This window comes from Populus trichocarpa, chromosome 1 (genome assembly GCF_000002775.5).
Source record: "Populus trichocarpa isolate Nisqually-1 chromosome 1, P.trichocarpa_v4.1, whole genome shotgun sequence".
Taxonomy (NCBI): Eukaryota; Viridiplantae; Streptophyta; class Magnoliopsida; order Malpighiales; family Salicaceae; genus Populus; species Populus trichocarpa.
This window is the reverse complement of record NC_037285.2, coordinates 12721165-12736873: the sequence shown is the minus strand read 5'-3', so window position 1 is coordinate 12736873 and position 15709 is coordinate 12721165. Positions and strand designations below refer to the sequence as shown.

General features: G+C 34.2%; 2 protein-coding genes across 2 annotated transcripts; both read left to right on the top strand.

The window, feature by feature from the left end:
• The first annotated feature begins 2337 nt into the window (after positions 1-2337).
• Positions 2338-6363, top strand: LOC18094564 (vesicle-associated protein 1-2). Its single transcript, XM_006368892.3, has 8 exons — positions 2338-2582; positions 2676-2746; positions 2959-3040; positions 3140-3255; positions 3349-3513; positions 3607-3657; positions 4577-4654; positions 5976-6363. The coding sequence occupies exons 1-8, from the start codon at positions 2531-2533 to the stop codon at positions 6084-6086; spliced, it is 726 nt and encodes a 241-aa protein (XP_006368954.3). The 5' UTR covers positions 2338-2530; the 3' UTR covers positions 6087-6363.
• Positions 6364-8129: 1766 nt separating this feature from the next.
• On the top strand, positions 8130-14897 carry LOC18094563 (uncharacterized). Its single transcript, XM_024606697.2, has 16 exons — positions 8130-8668; positions 8747-8808; positions 9163-10053; positions 10206-10272; positions 10361-10423; positions 11397-11460; positions 11562-11655; positions 11731-11814; positions 11899-11988; positions 12107-12134; positions 12501-12995; positions 13080-13144; positions 13615-13724; positions 13819-13906; positions 13988-14317; positions 14529-14897. The coding sequence occupies exons 1-15, from the start codon at positions 8623-8625 to the stop codon at positions 14300-14302; spliced, it is 2562 nt and encodes an 853-aa protein (XP_024462465.2). The 5' UTR covers positions 8130-8622; the 3' UTR covers positions 14303-14317; positions 14529-14897.
• The last annotated feature ends 812 nt before the right edge of the window (positions 14898-15709 follow it).

The window sequence follows — 15709 nt, the reverse complement described above, 5'->3', positions numbered from 1 at the left end:
AATTGAGCTTAGCAGTCATGTCAGACCCAAGCGTCTTGGGTCTAGTAGCCATTCCAGACCCAAGTGAATTGGGTCTGACATGACTGTCAAACCTAATTTATTCTAACACGGAAGGTTATGAAGAATAATAACAACAACAACACCAATAATAATAATAATATTAATCATAACAACAACAACAATAACAACAACAACAACAACAACAACAATAATAACAATCATGCCAGACCCAAACGCCTTGAGTCTGTGAAACCACGTCAGACCCAAGGTGCTTGGGTCTGGCAACATCAAGATCCATGTTACTTGGGTTTGACAAACATGCCTTACCCAAGTTTACTTGAATAATAATAATAATAATAATAGCTAATAGTAATTTTGATAATAATAATAATAATAGTTAATAGTAATTGTGATTGTGCTAATAATAATATAGTAATAGTTAATAGTAATTATGATTGTGATAATAATAATAATAATAATACGAAGAATAACAACAACAACAACAACAACATCAACAATAAGAATAAAAAGTATAATAAGAATAAGAATAATAACACTAAAAATAATAATAACAATAAGAAAATAACAACAACAACCATGTCAGACCCACGCTAGTTGGGTCTGGCAACATGCCTAACCCAAGTTTACTTGAGTCTGGCAATTTTGCCAAACCCATACACCTTGGGTCTGGCAGCCATGCCAGACCTGCGCCTAGGTCTGACATTAAACATAACTGCCAGACCTAGGCACCTTGGGTCTGGCAACCTATGTCAGACCAAAGCAAACAACAAACAAATAGATAACAATTGTGCACTTTAGTTGTCAGGAGAGAGAAAAGAAAGAAAAAACGCAAATAATTAATCACCGGCGACAAACCAACAATGATATGTCTACACGGGCCGCTCCATGTTGAAAAGGACACGATTGGGCATCTAATTATACGATGGATGACTCGATTTGGCCTCTAGAAAGCGTCTCACTCTCCTCCTTAATGGTGTGAGCGCCGCCCACTCTTTGGGGGCGTTTAGAACACACGCCAATAATTTTTTAATTAAAAATAAAAAATACAACGTGAAAAATACTAAAACGCCCCCATAATCCTCTTAATTACACAAAATACCCATTTAAAAACACCAAAATACCCCCAAAGGCAAAGTTTCTTTATTATCTTTTCTAAGGCTAAAATCGTTATTTGCTTGTACTTGGAAATTCAAAAAACCTGATTACCCTTGTAGAAAAAAGCCAAAGAAATGTTTATCCGTTTGTGAAAAGATGAGAAATTAAAAGTGAAATTACTATTACAATTTACGGTGAAATGTCTCTTGATTTACAATGATTTCCCCAAACGTTATTTGTTTGTACTTGAAAATTGAAAAAACCTGATTACCTTTGTAGAAGAAAGTCAAAGAAATGTTTATTCACTTGTGAAAAGATGAGAAATTAAAAGTTAAACTGCTATTACAATTTATAATAAATTTTTTTTTGATTTATAGTAATTTTTCCACACCATTTAGCTTTTGTTATAATATTAAGATTTTAAAAAATATATTAACATGTTTTATTGTTTATATGAACAGTAAGATACTATATAAAAATAACCTTAGTTTTTTCATAGGGTTAGTATAATCTCATCATTAAGTTAAGTGAAGAAGTACTTGAAAACAGGAATTAGGAAAGGATAATTTCCCTTTTATATCTATTGCTGTAATGATACCGAGTCAAAAGTTTGGTTTGAGTAGTAGGCACTTTAAAGGTTATGATTATTAATAACAAAATTAAAGGAGAATGAGGGTCAGTGATGGTTACTGTGCTGGATTCAGATAAAAATAAATTGCGGATGTCAAGTAATATTAGTTTATTTGTTTGTTTTTTTAGTTGAAAAGTGTTTATTTTTTTTTTGGTAAAAGTTTAACTTTTCATTTTAAATTAATTTTTTTATATATTTATATTAAAAATAAAAAATATTTAATAAATTTTTATATAAAAAATATTTTAAAAAATAATGACATTATCAAACATAATGTAATTTATTCTAAAACAATTTTATTGATTTTTGTTGGTAATTAAAAAGGTTTTTTATTGGTTATTAAAAAAATATTTTAGAATGTGGCAATAATTGCTTTTTAAAATTGTTTTTTTATTTAAAAATATATTAAAATAATTTTTTAAAATTTTAAATATAAAAAAAAATAAATTTTAACCCTAAACACGGTACCAAGTATAGCCTAAACAATTGGTACCGGGGTTAATTTGATAGTGATGTGAAAGATAATTGAAATTGTATTTTGTTCATATTATTTTTTAAAAAATATTTAATTAATTAATACATCTTATTTTGATTTGATTTTCTTGCTCTTCACTTGAAAGCCCAACCCTTCTCTCGTGTCTCGCTCTCACTCGATCTGTCCGCCATTCGATCCATCTGGTTTACAAAACCAAACAGATTCTTCTTGCTTTTCACGCTCATATTTTTTTCGGATCTTCTTCTTCTTCCGAACACTAGTAGTACTTTGTTTTGTTTGACGGGAAGATGAGCACGGGAGAGCTCCTTGGCATCGAACCTCTTGAGCTCAAATTCCCTTGTAAGTCACCGATGCATGAAATCCTTCACTCCTTTATCTTTCTTTATATCTGCTTTTGCTTTGTAAATTTATGTCTTCGTTTTTTGGGATTAGTTGAATTGAAGAAGCAGATCTCTTGTTCTCTTCAACTGTCTAATAAAACTGATAATTATGTCGCTTTCAAGGTAAATTAATATTTCCTCTCCATTTCTTTCTCTCTGTTTTGTTTTTTTTTATTCAATTGGATCAAAAGGGTATGCAACAAATGTATGAATTATTAAATTTTGTGCGATATGATAGCCTAACAATAACAAGAACAGTATGCTACTCAAATCTGGAATTTTACAATGTATATTTTTGTGGGATATTCAAATCTCTAATTATATTTGATGCTTAGGTCAAAACAACAAATCCCAAGAAGTACTGTGTCCGACCAAATGCTGGGATTGTGTTGCCTCGCTCCACATGTGATGTTATAGGTGCCCATTTCGTTCATTTTGTTATCATGGTTTTTAAAATCGAATTTGTGGTTTAATTTTTAGTGCTGCGTTGTAATTTTTGGCATTGATTTGATTTAGTCACGATGCAAGCACAAAAGGAAGCTCCTCCTGACATGCAATGCAAGGACAAGTTTTTGCTTCAAAGTGTTAAAGCTAATGATGGTGTCACTGTAAAGGATATTAATGCAGAAATGGTAAGTAACTTGCATGTAATTTGTTTATTTTGCAAGTGGGGTTAGTTATGGACTGTAGGGGTTATGGCGCGTATGGTAATTTTGGCTGTGCAGTTCAGTAAGGAGGCAGGGCATGTTGTCGAGGAGTGCAAATTGAGAGTGCTTTATGTTTCTCCCCCTCAACCACCTTCTCCTGTTCTAGAAGGGTCCGAGGAAGGGTCACCCCCCTGGGGTTCTGTGTCAGACAATGGGAATGTTAATGGCACTGATTTATCTACTGTGAGTTCATGAAGCAATCTTTTAGTGATGTTGTCATTTTAACTCCCATTAGCCTAAAGATATTGATGGCTTGCTTTTTGTTGGTGAATTTAGGGAACAAGGGCATTTGTTGAGCATCTTGAACCTCGAGACAAACCTTTGGAGGTAAAACTCAGCTGCATTTGTTTACCTGATCATGTTTACATGCTTTGTTAGATAGGAGTTTCTATATAGAACCCTTCATTCAGCTTCTGTTTAACTTATGGTTTCTGAAGCAGTTAATCATCCATGTGATTTTAATGAGGCCACTGCCAAGTCGCTGACTGCTAATACATTATACATCTATGCTGGAATGATTATGGAGTTCTATCTCATAACTCACAAGCAAGCTTTTAAGTTCTAATGACATATAGCTTGGTGTTTCAATTATATGGGTGTTGATGTCTAACTTTGTAATTTTAATTAAGCTCATTGAGATGGGGAAAAGAATTGGGTGTAACTTCAGTCTGGTCAGGATTGTAGCTATGCAACTGTCTATTCTTTCTTTAGTTATGACTGCAATGGAATATCCATCAAACTGGTATTTTCTATCTTCTGATAGGAAAACTTGTCAATTTTCTGGTTGAATCTTTATCTAGCGTTAACTCTACTTTAATTTTGTCTCATTGTAATCCTTCTCTGGAGTCATATTTTCTCTCTATTTCTTTCAGTAAATCATCCTAGATGGATATAATGAACTCCTTCTCATTTTCATCTGTAAAATTAGATTCTGATTCTATCAATTGAAATTTAAGGTTTATAGTTTATACTTATCAAGTGATTCATTTGTGAGGAAGCATAAAAATAATAATTTATTAGATTCTGATTCTATCAATTGTAATTGTCTCTCTCTTTCTCTCTCAAAACGCACACACACTCACATTTACTTGTATGTTGCAATGTGCTTTAACTTGGCTTTGAATACTGTATTTGCTGCTATGCTACAGTGGACCTGATTTTGGCGAATTTTTTATATGAATTGTATGTCTTGATATCAAGGTTGTGATAAATTACCGCCTACAATAAATACTTGGCCTAATTGCAGGCAGGAGCTCTCATTTCAAAGCTGACTGATGAAAGGAATAATGCAATTCAACAAAATAACAAGCTTCGTCAAGAATTGGTGAGTCATTAACAAGTTTATCATTTGACCATTCTCTTGTAAGTTCAGATTTTATGGAGATTCAATGTGCTTTGCAAATAAGTCTTGATCTCTCTGTGTTGTGGGATGGTTTTGTCTACTTGCCCCTCATTTTCTATATTCATGTAGAACGTTTGGTTTGTCATGGAAAGTCATAGAAATGGAAAAAACAAAACTATGCAATCTGTCTCTTCTGTCTTTCATAGTTATGAAATTCAACCAGAGGTGCTTAATCTCTGAGATCTGAACATTACTAATTCTCTAAAATTATATGCATTACAAGGTGTATAGACTTGTAGGTTCTCCAAATCTGTAATGTGCCTGTTACATTTCCAGCAAAAACCTACATCAGTATTCAGTAGCTTAACATTTTTTTGGTATTTTTTAACAATCAAACAGTATCTCCAATGCATTTGTTTTCCTTTGTGCTTAATTATTTGACTTCCTGCTATTTTTAGTGAAATTAACTGATATGGCCAGATGTGGGATGAAAATGATACTTGTAGAACTTGTTTCGTTGTACTCATGAGCTGCATCTGGTCCATCATATTTTGTTTGTAAACTTTTGTATGAAATTCAGGCTGACTCTACTGAATCTTTTGCTATGTATTCTCTTTTCTTTGTCCATCCCTAATTAAAATGCTTACCGTCCCTGTAATGTCTGCTTTGTTACACGATTTTATGATGCGAGGTTAATCTTTCATAATATGGGTGCCTTTTCATCCAAATATTAAGAGAAATTGAAAATGAAAGTTAAAACAGGATGTGATGGTGCCTTGTGGGCTTCATGGCTCTATCAGAATCTGTTCAAGTTTGAAACAGCTAGTTGATGCCTGTTATAATGTGATTAATATAACAATCATCACAAAACCGATTAAAGTAAAAGCACATGCTATGCATCTGGATACCTGGATGGGATATGTTTGGTTTGTCATCAGGCTTGATTTCTGTAACTTCTGTTGTGCTTCTATCCATTATACTTTCTGCTATAATCTCTACTATCTCACCTTTCTCATATATTCTTGCCTTCTGTTTCAGTAGATCCCCATTTTAGCTTTTTGTTGATTACCCTGTTGTCAGCTTACATCGTCAGGGAGTTTATTAGCTGCAAGTTTGTATGACCTGTTGCTTTAGGACTGTTTTTTTCTTGGTTCTTTAGATCTCTTTAAGTCAAAAGGTTCATATGTAAGAATGAGAATTTTGAAGCTTCTTGATGTGATAGTTGATGTGCTCTGATATGCCTTTCTCCGATTCCTAGCATCTTCAAACAGTGGTAATTGCTTAATGACACATTACGATGCAGGAGCTCCTGAGATGCCAAGGCAACAAAAATCGGTCTGGTGCATCATTAATGTTCGTCATCATTATTGGCTTGCTTGGCTTATTGTTGGGGTATCTCATGAAGAAGACGTAAGCAGCTATGCCTCATATATCTCGGGCCATAAGTTTTTCCATTTTTCCTGTTCCTCACCAGTCAAAGAATGATGATGAAAGGAAAAGAAACTAATGAACAGACTATGATGGATTTCTTATTTTTCTGGAACTAGCAAAATTGTTCATATCAGGTGATATGCTGTAGCTGCTTAACTGCCATGCGGGGTGACCTGTGCTTTTATTGACCTTCACATAGATTCTTTTGTGCTTCAATTTAAGAGATTTTGGTAATGGGATGCAGAAGACTTAATAATCTACCCAATTTCGGCATGCTGGAAAAACCAGTGAGGGAGTATCATATTTTTATCAATGCTTGTCTTGTCTGCCGATTGTAGCCAAGGAGGAAGTAGGTGGATTCTCTCATCTTTTCCCTCGCAAATTTGCTGACCTTAGATGATTTCTTTTTTATTTTTTGCCTTCTCACAATAATCAATTGTAAACACAGGGAAGTTAATAATTGTAAATTAATGTACTTTAGATGTAATATCCATCTTCATTTGCACACTCTTAAAAGAGAATCGATCAATTATAACCTTGAGAATATACACAAATACTACGCTCTATGAGCTGATTCTATTAATTTTAATAACCGATCTACACGCAAAATCTGAAAAATCATGATAAGTAGAACATTGTGAAACAAAAACCCTAGAAACCATGATTCAATCAGTCTCCGGTCACCACCACTGGACTGACTATAGTGTCCAGTTTGATCGCCGCAGCTCTTCTGGTCGTAGCCCTGCTCTCCGAGGCCATGCAATTCCAAGTTTCTTCTCAGCTATAATTAAGCTACGATTTTGAACTTCCAACTTCGCATGTGCTGCATCCTCGTCATTTATAAACTTAATCTCAGAACCATGTGACAAAAAGTTGCAGGCAATCAAACTTTTCAACAGTTGACTGAAGCAACTGATCATTGAACATTTTCAGTAGTTCTTAATAAGCATTGATCAGTAATTAGAGAGTAATACTCTATCAAACCAGGAAATTCTTGGGCGAGAGTGTGATTTGATTGAAGTAGTAATACCTTTCAGTTAAACCTCGTGATCATAAAAATGTATTAATTAATTAAGATATTATTTATTTGATAAATTGATAATTTATTAATTTATATATTAGTTAATAAAAGATTAATTTATCAATTTATTTTCAAAGCATTTTTTTTGTATAATTTAAATAGAACTAACTAATTAATTTTAATTTCGTGTCTTTTGTTTTCTTTATTTATCTGAAATATGCTTGCAATACCTAGACTATTGTTGCCTTTTTTTTATATTTATTTTAATCTTGGTTTTTATTTGATTTGATACCTTCTTTTAATAAATCTTTTTTATTTATGTTTCAATTAATATCCATCTTCTATAATTTTTTTTTTCTTAGTTAGCTATTTTTTGAATAGAGATTTGTTTAAAATTATTTTGTATATATACATCTTTTAAAGATATTATTCCAATACATCTATGAATTTTTTTATGTTTTATATCAATGAACTTCATTTTTAAAATAAAAATATATTTATTTTTAGATAATATTTTAAATATGTATAACCTTACATAATATTTTTTTATTTTATTTTATTTAATTAATTTTACTTGTGTATCTATTTTTATTATCGATTGAATGAATAAAAAATATTTTTAATAACTAATTCAGCAATTATAACTAATTAAATATCATATTTTTATGAAATAAATATCTTGATCTATATATTTTATTTATTTTTTTAATTTTATTTTTAGTTATCATTAATAATTTTTTATTTATCTATTTGTAGAGATAGCTCATGATTTATTATTTAATTTGATGTTTATTTTAGTTTTTAAATTGACACTTCTAAATTTTTAATGGCAAAAAATACATAAAAAAACCCTGCCTAACCAATTCGTTTTCTTTTTAAAAATATATAACCCGAGATAAATCACATGGCAAATAGCGATTGCGGACAATAATCCTTTCCAAAATCCAAACTCGAATTTTAATTAAAATTGGCGGGAAACTATTGCCAAATCTCAAAACATCAAAACTCCCAAATCCGCGCCTCTCTCCCCACATTTCTGCAAATCGAATTATGTCCAAACCCTAAAACACTCTCTCTCTCGCTCACCACTCAGACTCGCTATGCAAACTCAGCTCTACAATACGCAACTCGCCTTCATCGACTCCTCACCACCACCACCACCACCACCGAATCCGATTTACAAGAGAAGGCATGGCACATCCTCGCACTCCTCCTTTCAATCGGCAACCCAACTCCAGCTCCAGACCTCGCATCTCACTGTACTCTTTTCAATGCTTCACCGGATCTCATCGAATCTCTCTGCTCTGTCCCTAACTCACCAATCACTTTGACATCCAACCATGACAATAGTAGCGACAACTTCCTGGTCACCATTTCTCCACTTGGTCTTTTCGCTTTGAATCAATTTCTATCCAATTTCAACTTGATTGAAGCGTTTGCGACTCGGATCTGGCATGCAATCTGCGGCCTCGAGGTTCCTTTGGAGGATCTTGTGAGGATGTATTTTAGGAAACGGAAGCGAATTGGATTTGATTATGCAGATGGTAAATTTCTATTTTATTTTGGCTTTTCCGATCATTGACTTGTTAGATTATTGAATTTATAGTGGTGTTATTATGCAGTGTACGATAAGGATCAAGAAGTTTGTCCTTTGCCGAAAAGAATTCGAAATGATTGCTGGAAGGTAACTCTTGACCGGTTTACTTAATTATGATTTTTAGCAATTTGCTCGCACCTTTTTTTTGGAGTTAAAGCTAAAATCTACAATTTCATTGTGATTGCTTCACTTTAGAAAATTTAACATGGGCTTTACAGAACCTGGAAATGGTTTCGGTCTTTTTCGTTGACCCTTGTGTTTGCAAAGCAAGTACATGAGAACTGAGAAGTTTATTAGGAACTTGTGAAAGACTGTCTTAGTAGTTTCTGTTCAAAAAGAAAATCGATGAAATAATTTTTCTGGAGCTAAGTAACACGGTCCTTGTAATACAACCCTGCAAAATCCAATTTTTATGACATGTGTTATTTGTAAATCATGCAGCTACCTTTTCACTTAACCGGGGATGTCAGCAGCAGCATTAATGTTGAGCCTAGTTACATGCTAATCCAGCCAAATAATTCTTTTCTTTCACCCGACTTTTTTGTTAAAACCTTAGCCAGCGAATTAGGTTGTAAATTAAGGAATATTGAACATGTAGAAGATGAGATGAATACAGGGGCTATTGTGGAAAGCAAGGAGGATAAGAGAATGATGGCATGTGAGCTTGATGAATATTCTGCTCTTCCCATTGTAATGTTGGATAGCGAAGCTGTATTCCAAGAGGCTAAAGTGGATGAGATAGATCTTGAAAGTAGAATAGACATCAATGCCACATGTTGCTTGGCTGATGTCAAATGGAGCAAAACATTTTCGTTGGAGTTTACGAGTATTAATGGTGCATGTAATGGTACAAATGACTGTCGTATTGAAACTGTAAGAACTGAAACCAACGAAGAACTGTTAATTGATTATGGTAAAATGGAAGGGGAAGGCATAAACCATTTTCAGTCAACTAACACTACTTTTAATATGCCACAAGAAAGCAACTTTAGAAGGATGAATGAGCTGAGTTCTCTGGATAAAGAGGCAATAACTAACCATGTGAAAAATCAGGCTAAGGTTTCAACTACTGAGCTTTGTGTTCCTCCAAAGAAGTTAAAAGACTCAAAACCCTCCACCAAGATTAGGGTCACAACTGGTGTTGCTGCTTCTCCAAGACAGCAAGCTCTCTGCCAGTCCCTAGAGCAAAAGAAGGCTGTTATCCCTCCTAAAGAGAACCAGCGCAGGAGGAAGGATCACATGAAAATCAGCATGGGGCAAAAATCAAAGCAGACATGCAATGATATTCATACTAAAGAAAGAAAGAAGGATTGCGCCCTTAATTCTCCCAAGGTAAGCTTGACTCCTGCAAATTCCATGTTCGTAAGCTTTACACATGTTCAGTATGCCTCAATAGTATGTTCTAAATGGAGCTAATTCACTGAGTTAGCTAGTATTAGCTGTCTTCATTTTCATTGATAGATCTATTGATGGTTTCTTTTCAGGATCGAGTGGGATCCAAAGACTTTCCATGCTTTGATTCTTATATTGTTGAAGAGGAAGGAGGCTCAGGTATGAAATCCTTCTTCATTTTCTGGCAAATCTGGCACGTCATATTATGTGCGTTAATTGACAGTCACCTCTTAACCGCAACTGGCAGGTGGTTATGGCACTGTTTACCGGGCAACGAGGAAGCTAGATGGTACCACAGTTGCCATCAAATGTATGTAAGAAAATTCAAATGTAGAATCGGATTAAGGCTAATCTACTATCATTTATAGCGTTTTCTATACATAAGTTATACAATCCATTTATTGTTCATCTCCATCAAGACGTATTTGAAGATCATTTGATTGCCAAAATCCTATATTTAAGGATGGGAGAAATTGAGAATGTTTATTTGTCTGTACTTTTTATTAGAATTACAAGTTCTGACATGAAAATTATTCAGTAAATTAGAAAATGTTTATGCAAATCTCAGATGATGTATATTTAACTTCTTCTTTTTTTCATACTGGTGAGTTATAGGAATTTGAAAAATTTATGAACTCTGTTTCGAACTCAATGAAATCTGCACTGTTGATCATGGAATTAATGAAAATAATTGGGATTTCTCCTGAGTGGATCACAGTTGCAACTCAGGTTACAAGGCTTGTTATATGCTATCATAATAAAGTTAATCATTGTGGATATTGAAAGTAGTGCTTTTGAGGGCAAAGTTCATATTTTCTTATTTTCCTTGAAATAGGTTGGAATGGTTAAGTTATCACCCCAATGAATGGAGTGGGGCCATGGGGGTGATTGGGGAGTGGAGATTTGGAAATCTATACGCTCTATTTCAGCATGGAGATGCATTCTGCCATATTGTAAATTTGTGTTTCTGCTTTATTCTGTTCAAGTGCATTTCTGCATTTTGCCTTTTATAAATTAAATTTTAGTCAGCAATGATATTGTTCTATTCAAGTTAATGTGGATTCTCAAAGCATGTGAATACTCCAAGGAGTTAACGGCTACGCTTCTCATATAGCTGTAAACAAGTGAAGCAACTGTGTTAGATATGCTTCCTGATGCATTTAATTTTTACCTGCTTATACAATAAATGGGAAATGATAAGTCATAGCATTCAGCCTGATTTTTCTGTGGAGGGATAATCCAAAGCACCTACTAATATCCAGCTCCCCTTTTTGGTTCTGCAGGTCCTCATGAGAATGCTCATAGACATCATTTTAGCAACGAACTCAGGATGCTGGAGCGCTTCGGGTAAGCATATAGGGAAGTTTGCTTCTCTTGAAAGATGTATATTGCATTTTGAATTTGGAAACTGATGGTCTTTAACCTGCTAGTTAATTCTTCCAATCCAGGGGCAAAAATTTTGTGATAAAATTTGAAGGCTGTCTCAAGAACCAAAATTCTGACTGCTTTGTTTTGGAGTATGTTGAGCATGACAGACCAGAGGTGATTAAAAGATGCTTCAATGGATAATATCTGTCTCATCAATTAATTGATCTTGGTTTTGCTTCAACTTTTTAGGTGTTGAAAAAGGAAATAGATGTTTTTCAGCTCCGGTGGTACGGGTACTGCATGTTCAGAGCCCTTGCGAGTCTTCATAAACAGGTGAGAAGTTTTGCTCACACATTCTCTCCGATTTGAAGCTTTTTCACAGAAATAAAAAATAATTAGTTCTTTTCATGTTAGTAGGGAGTGGTCCACAGAGACATAAAACCTGGCAACTTCCTTTTCTCCTGCAAAGCCAATAAAGGTTATCTCATCGATTTCAATCTTGCCCTGGTTAGTGACATTTTTTTTGGTACATCTACATGATTATCCAAGTGCCAAACTGTTTCACATCTTCACTGTTCTAAAAGAGTTAGGGAAGCTTATCTTGGTCTTTATTGTGTTTTGGCAGGATCTGCATCAAAAGCTTGGAACAATTAGTAAGCTTTATTCTTATTTGAGATTTTTATATTTAAACATGACATTAGCATGGAATAGTTTAGAGGATGAATTAGTCAGTCTTCTGCTGAAGATTTTATTGTTAGCTGATAATAAGTTAGTAAAGTTGCAAAATGAAATGCCAACTTTACACGTGGACTTTTTTTGCCACTAAAAAACTTGAAAAATTGCTTTTCCCTTGACTTTTTATCTTTTGATCTTTTTTTGATAAACCTTCTAGTTTCAGGCGTTTAGACTTGGGAGAAACTTAGCTATTACCTGCTCAATTGCAGATTCTTTGACCATAGGTTTGATGAAGTTTATCATCAAATGTTTGAAAACCTAAATTGATGGAGCTTCTTTTGCAGACAAATCAAAGGCAGCTAATGACGTAAGCTTCAATAGTGTTGCAGCTTCCAATGCCAAATATGTTCCTCCTTCGAAAAGTAGGAGGTTCCCAGGTAGTAAATTCTTGGATGCAGTTGATCTGGAAGCGATAAAAGACTTCAAGTCTACTTTGGAGGCCAAGAATGTAAAAAAGAAGGCTGTTAGGAATATTATGATTAGTCAGGGAGCAGATGGCTCTGGTATAACCTCGGTCAAGGATGCAACAAGTGCTAGGACTCCTTCAGCAGAAAGGATGAAAGAGCCTCTGCCAAGCAAAGGTAGGAAGGAGCTTATCAGCTTGTTGCATGAAGCAATGCAGAGTCCGAATCATGAAGCATCAAGTTTTCCAGCTTCTATGAGGAAGAGGATAGCTGCGCCTCCTGGAAAAGTAGATGGAAGACATATTTATCTTACTCCAATGCCTGTGCACTCAACTGGCATACCAGTTGCTGGGATTGGTTTAGTTAAGAACAAATGTGAGTTTCTATAGTGTGTGCCTTAGAGAATATATTTGTCAGCACTTCTTTCTCTGTTTCACCAATGAGGTTGTTTGTTATTAGGTGGTGATGGGAAGAACAAGAAAGAAGGCCCTTGTGTTGGAACTAAAGGTTTCCGGGCTCCAGAGGTGAGTATCAACTGAGATGACATGACTGCGTGTTTTTTTACGTAGAATGGATGGAATTCTACTCCAAGGTTGTTGGTAGATAGTTACATTGTGCACTGGCCATTAAATTATGGGCATAGTCGCTAACAGATGCATTTGTTCACAGTATGATCTTATATTGTATGGATTCATGTTCTGATATCTTTCTGATGATCTTCAAAATTAGTCACCAAATACCAATTTCTTTTGTATATGCTTCAAGCTCATGTTAGAAACAAGGCCTAACGTGGTCTTTAGTTAGAACTTGGTAGTATAAATTATGGTCAGGCTTGCATAAAGAATGTGTTCTCCAGGTTCACTTCCCAACGAAAGGAACGTGTCAAAATTTAATGATAAGAACACCTGACTCCTTAGCAAGGGCATTTGCTTTTTTTTTTTATTATTGTTGTCAAAGTGGTAAAGTCGAGTTTCTTGTTGCGTGGTTCACGCAGGTCTTGTTCAGATCTCTCCATCAAGGGCCCAAGGTTGATATTTGGTCTGCTGGGGTCACCTTATTATACCTGATAATAGGAAAAACGCCCTTTTATGGTGATCCCGAACAGTAAGAACATTTTTTTTTTTTTTACCTCCAATAGAATTTTGGCGCACTTCGTTTCATCCACTTCTTTTGCTAACCATATTACTGTCGTTATTAGGAATATAAAGGACATAGCAAAGTTAAGAGGCAGTGAAGATCTATGGGAAGTCTCAAAGCTACATAACCGAGAATCCTCATTCCCAGCGGTATTTACCATTACTTGTTTTGATCTTCCATGAATTATGAGAAGAAAATGGATTCATGTTCAGGAGCTCATTCTTTCTCAGGACCTGTATAATATGCAATCTTTGCCACCCACGACAATTTGGGAATGGTGCAAGCTGAACTCAAAAAGACAAGATTTCCTGGATGCAGTCCCAAGCTCACTTATTGACCTCGTGGACAAATGTTTGACAGTGAATCCCAGATTGAGGATTAGTGCAGATGATGCTCTAAAACACGAGTTCTTTGCTCCATGCAATGAGAGCCTTCGAAGGCAGAAGCTGCTCAGGCAGGGACACAGCTTGGACTCTCGAACTAAAACTCCTTCACATGGACAAAGCATTGCCAGACCTATCAAGATTTCTCAACGGCAACCTTGATCAGCTTTATGGACGGTATGTCCTCTTGACTCCATTTGATTTAGGCTAACCATGTACCCATATCTTTTCGATAGGATATTTGCTTATTCTACTGCTTGTAAGACAGTAAATGTAGTACCCTTGGAAGCTTGTCCTTTTTATCCATTGTAAAATCTTTTACTCGCGTTGTACCTTGACTGATTACGAGAATGAAATACATAATTGTACACAAGTGCTTTATTTCCAGAAAAGAAAATATGGCTGCCGTACTGCTCTGACGTGTCCAGAATACCTTTTCAACTGTAGTTCCGTTCCATGTGAAGCGAAGCGATGCCACTTTTTTACCTGAACCAACTGGAATAAAGATTGTTTTCAGGTGGTGTACTATAATCAATAAATAATAATTGTTCTCTGAGGCTGCTTCTTTTTTGTTTTTTGGGCAAGGGCTTCCTTGTTTTCTTAACACTGTGCCTTTTTTTCCCGATGTAAGCCGCTTAGAAGAGCTTGAGCCTTGATAGTTTCTATGTCAATTGTCGCAATCAACTACAAATGAGACCAATGTTTTCTGCTTGGAAACATTAATTGCAATTTTTTAGAATGGTAAATTATTATTTAATCCTTGTGTTTTAAATGAAATAATTATTTGACTCATTTGTTTCATATTTGATTGTAACTTATGTCCTTTTGTTGTTTTTTTTTTTTTAAATTGTTTTATTACCTATAATATATTCATTTGTTATCAAGATTTTAGATCTTATCTACTCTAGACAAAATTAAAAACCCATTTAAAAAGGGATATTTAAAAATTTCAATAATACTAATAATAGTCAACTCTGTTCATGGTACTAACTTTTGATTTTAAAAAACAAAAGGACTAACTTGCAAAATTATAAAAAACAGAGAGGCTGAATTATAATATACTCGTTTTATAATGTGTAATAAGGCTATACAAGAGTTTACAATTGTTACATTTAAGAAATTCTTATATATACAAATTCAATAATAAACATGATAGTTAATTGAGAGGTTTTTAGAATTTTATGTGCATGAAATTACGTGTTTTATAAGAGTTAATTAATTCTTTAATTTTAGAGCTTATTATGAAAATGGAGGATACGGCTAATAGAGGGCTTAGATTTATTCCAAGTAGGCTTTCTACACGACGCCTTTTGTTTGAAAAAGTTAATTGCAATAGATTTTCAAGTATGCGTAATTTTAGGTTTTTTGAGAAAAAGAATGTGAGAAATTAACATGGAATAATAGACTTTTTTAAGAGAATCTTGATTCGATTTTTTAAAATTAAATATTTAAATATAAGACAATGACTATTTTGATTTAAGCATAATAATGAACGAAAATTTAAATATTAACGAGTGCATATATTAAGATACGAGATATAATAGCTATAGAAAAAAAAAAACACTTAAA

Excerpts from the sequence above, each read along its gene's own strand:
- LOC18094564 (XM_006368892.3), top strand. The coding sequence starts at position 2,531 with ATGAGCACGGGAGAGCTCCTTGGCATCGAACCTCTTGAGCTCAAATTC. Across the intron at positions 2,583-2,675 it reads TCTTGAGCTCAAATTCCCTT|TTGAATTGAAGAAGCAGATC; the intron begins GTAAGTCACCGA and ends TTTTGGGATTAG. Across the intron at positions 2,747-2,958 it reads ATAATTATGTCGCTTTCAAG|GTCAAAACAACAAATCCCAA; the intron begins GTAAATTAATAT and ends TTTGATGCTTAG.
- LOC18094563 (XM_024606697.2), top strand. The coding sequence starts at position 8,623 with ATGTATTTTAGGAAACGGAAGCGAATTGGATTTGATTATGCAGATG. Across the intron at positions 13,145-13,614 it reads AAGGTTTCCGGGCTCCAGAG|GTCTTGTTCAGATCTCTCCA; the intron begins GTGAGTATCAAC and ends TGGTTCACGCAG. Across the intron at positions 13,725-13,818 it reads TTTTATGGTGATCCCGAACA|GAATATAAAGGACATAGCAA; the intron begins GTAAGAACATTT and ends TGTCGTTATTAG.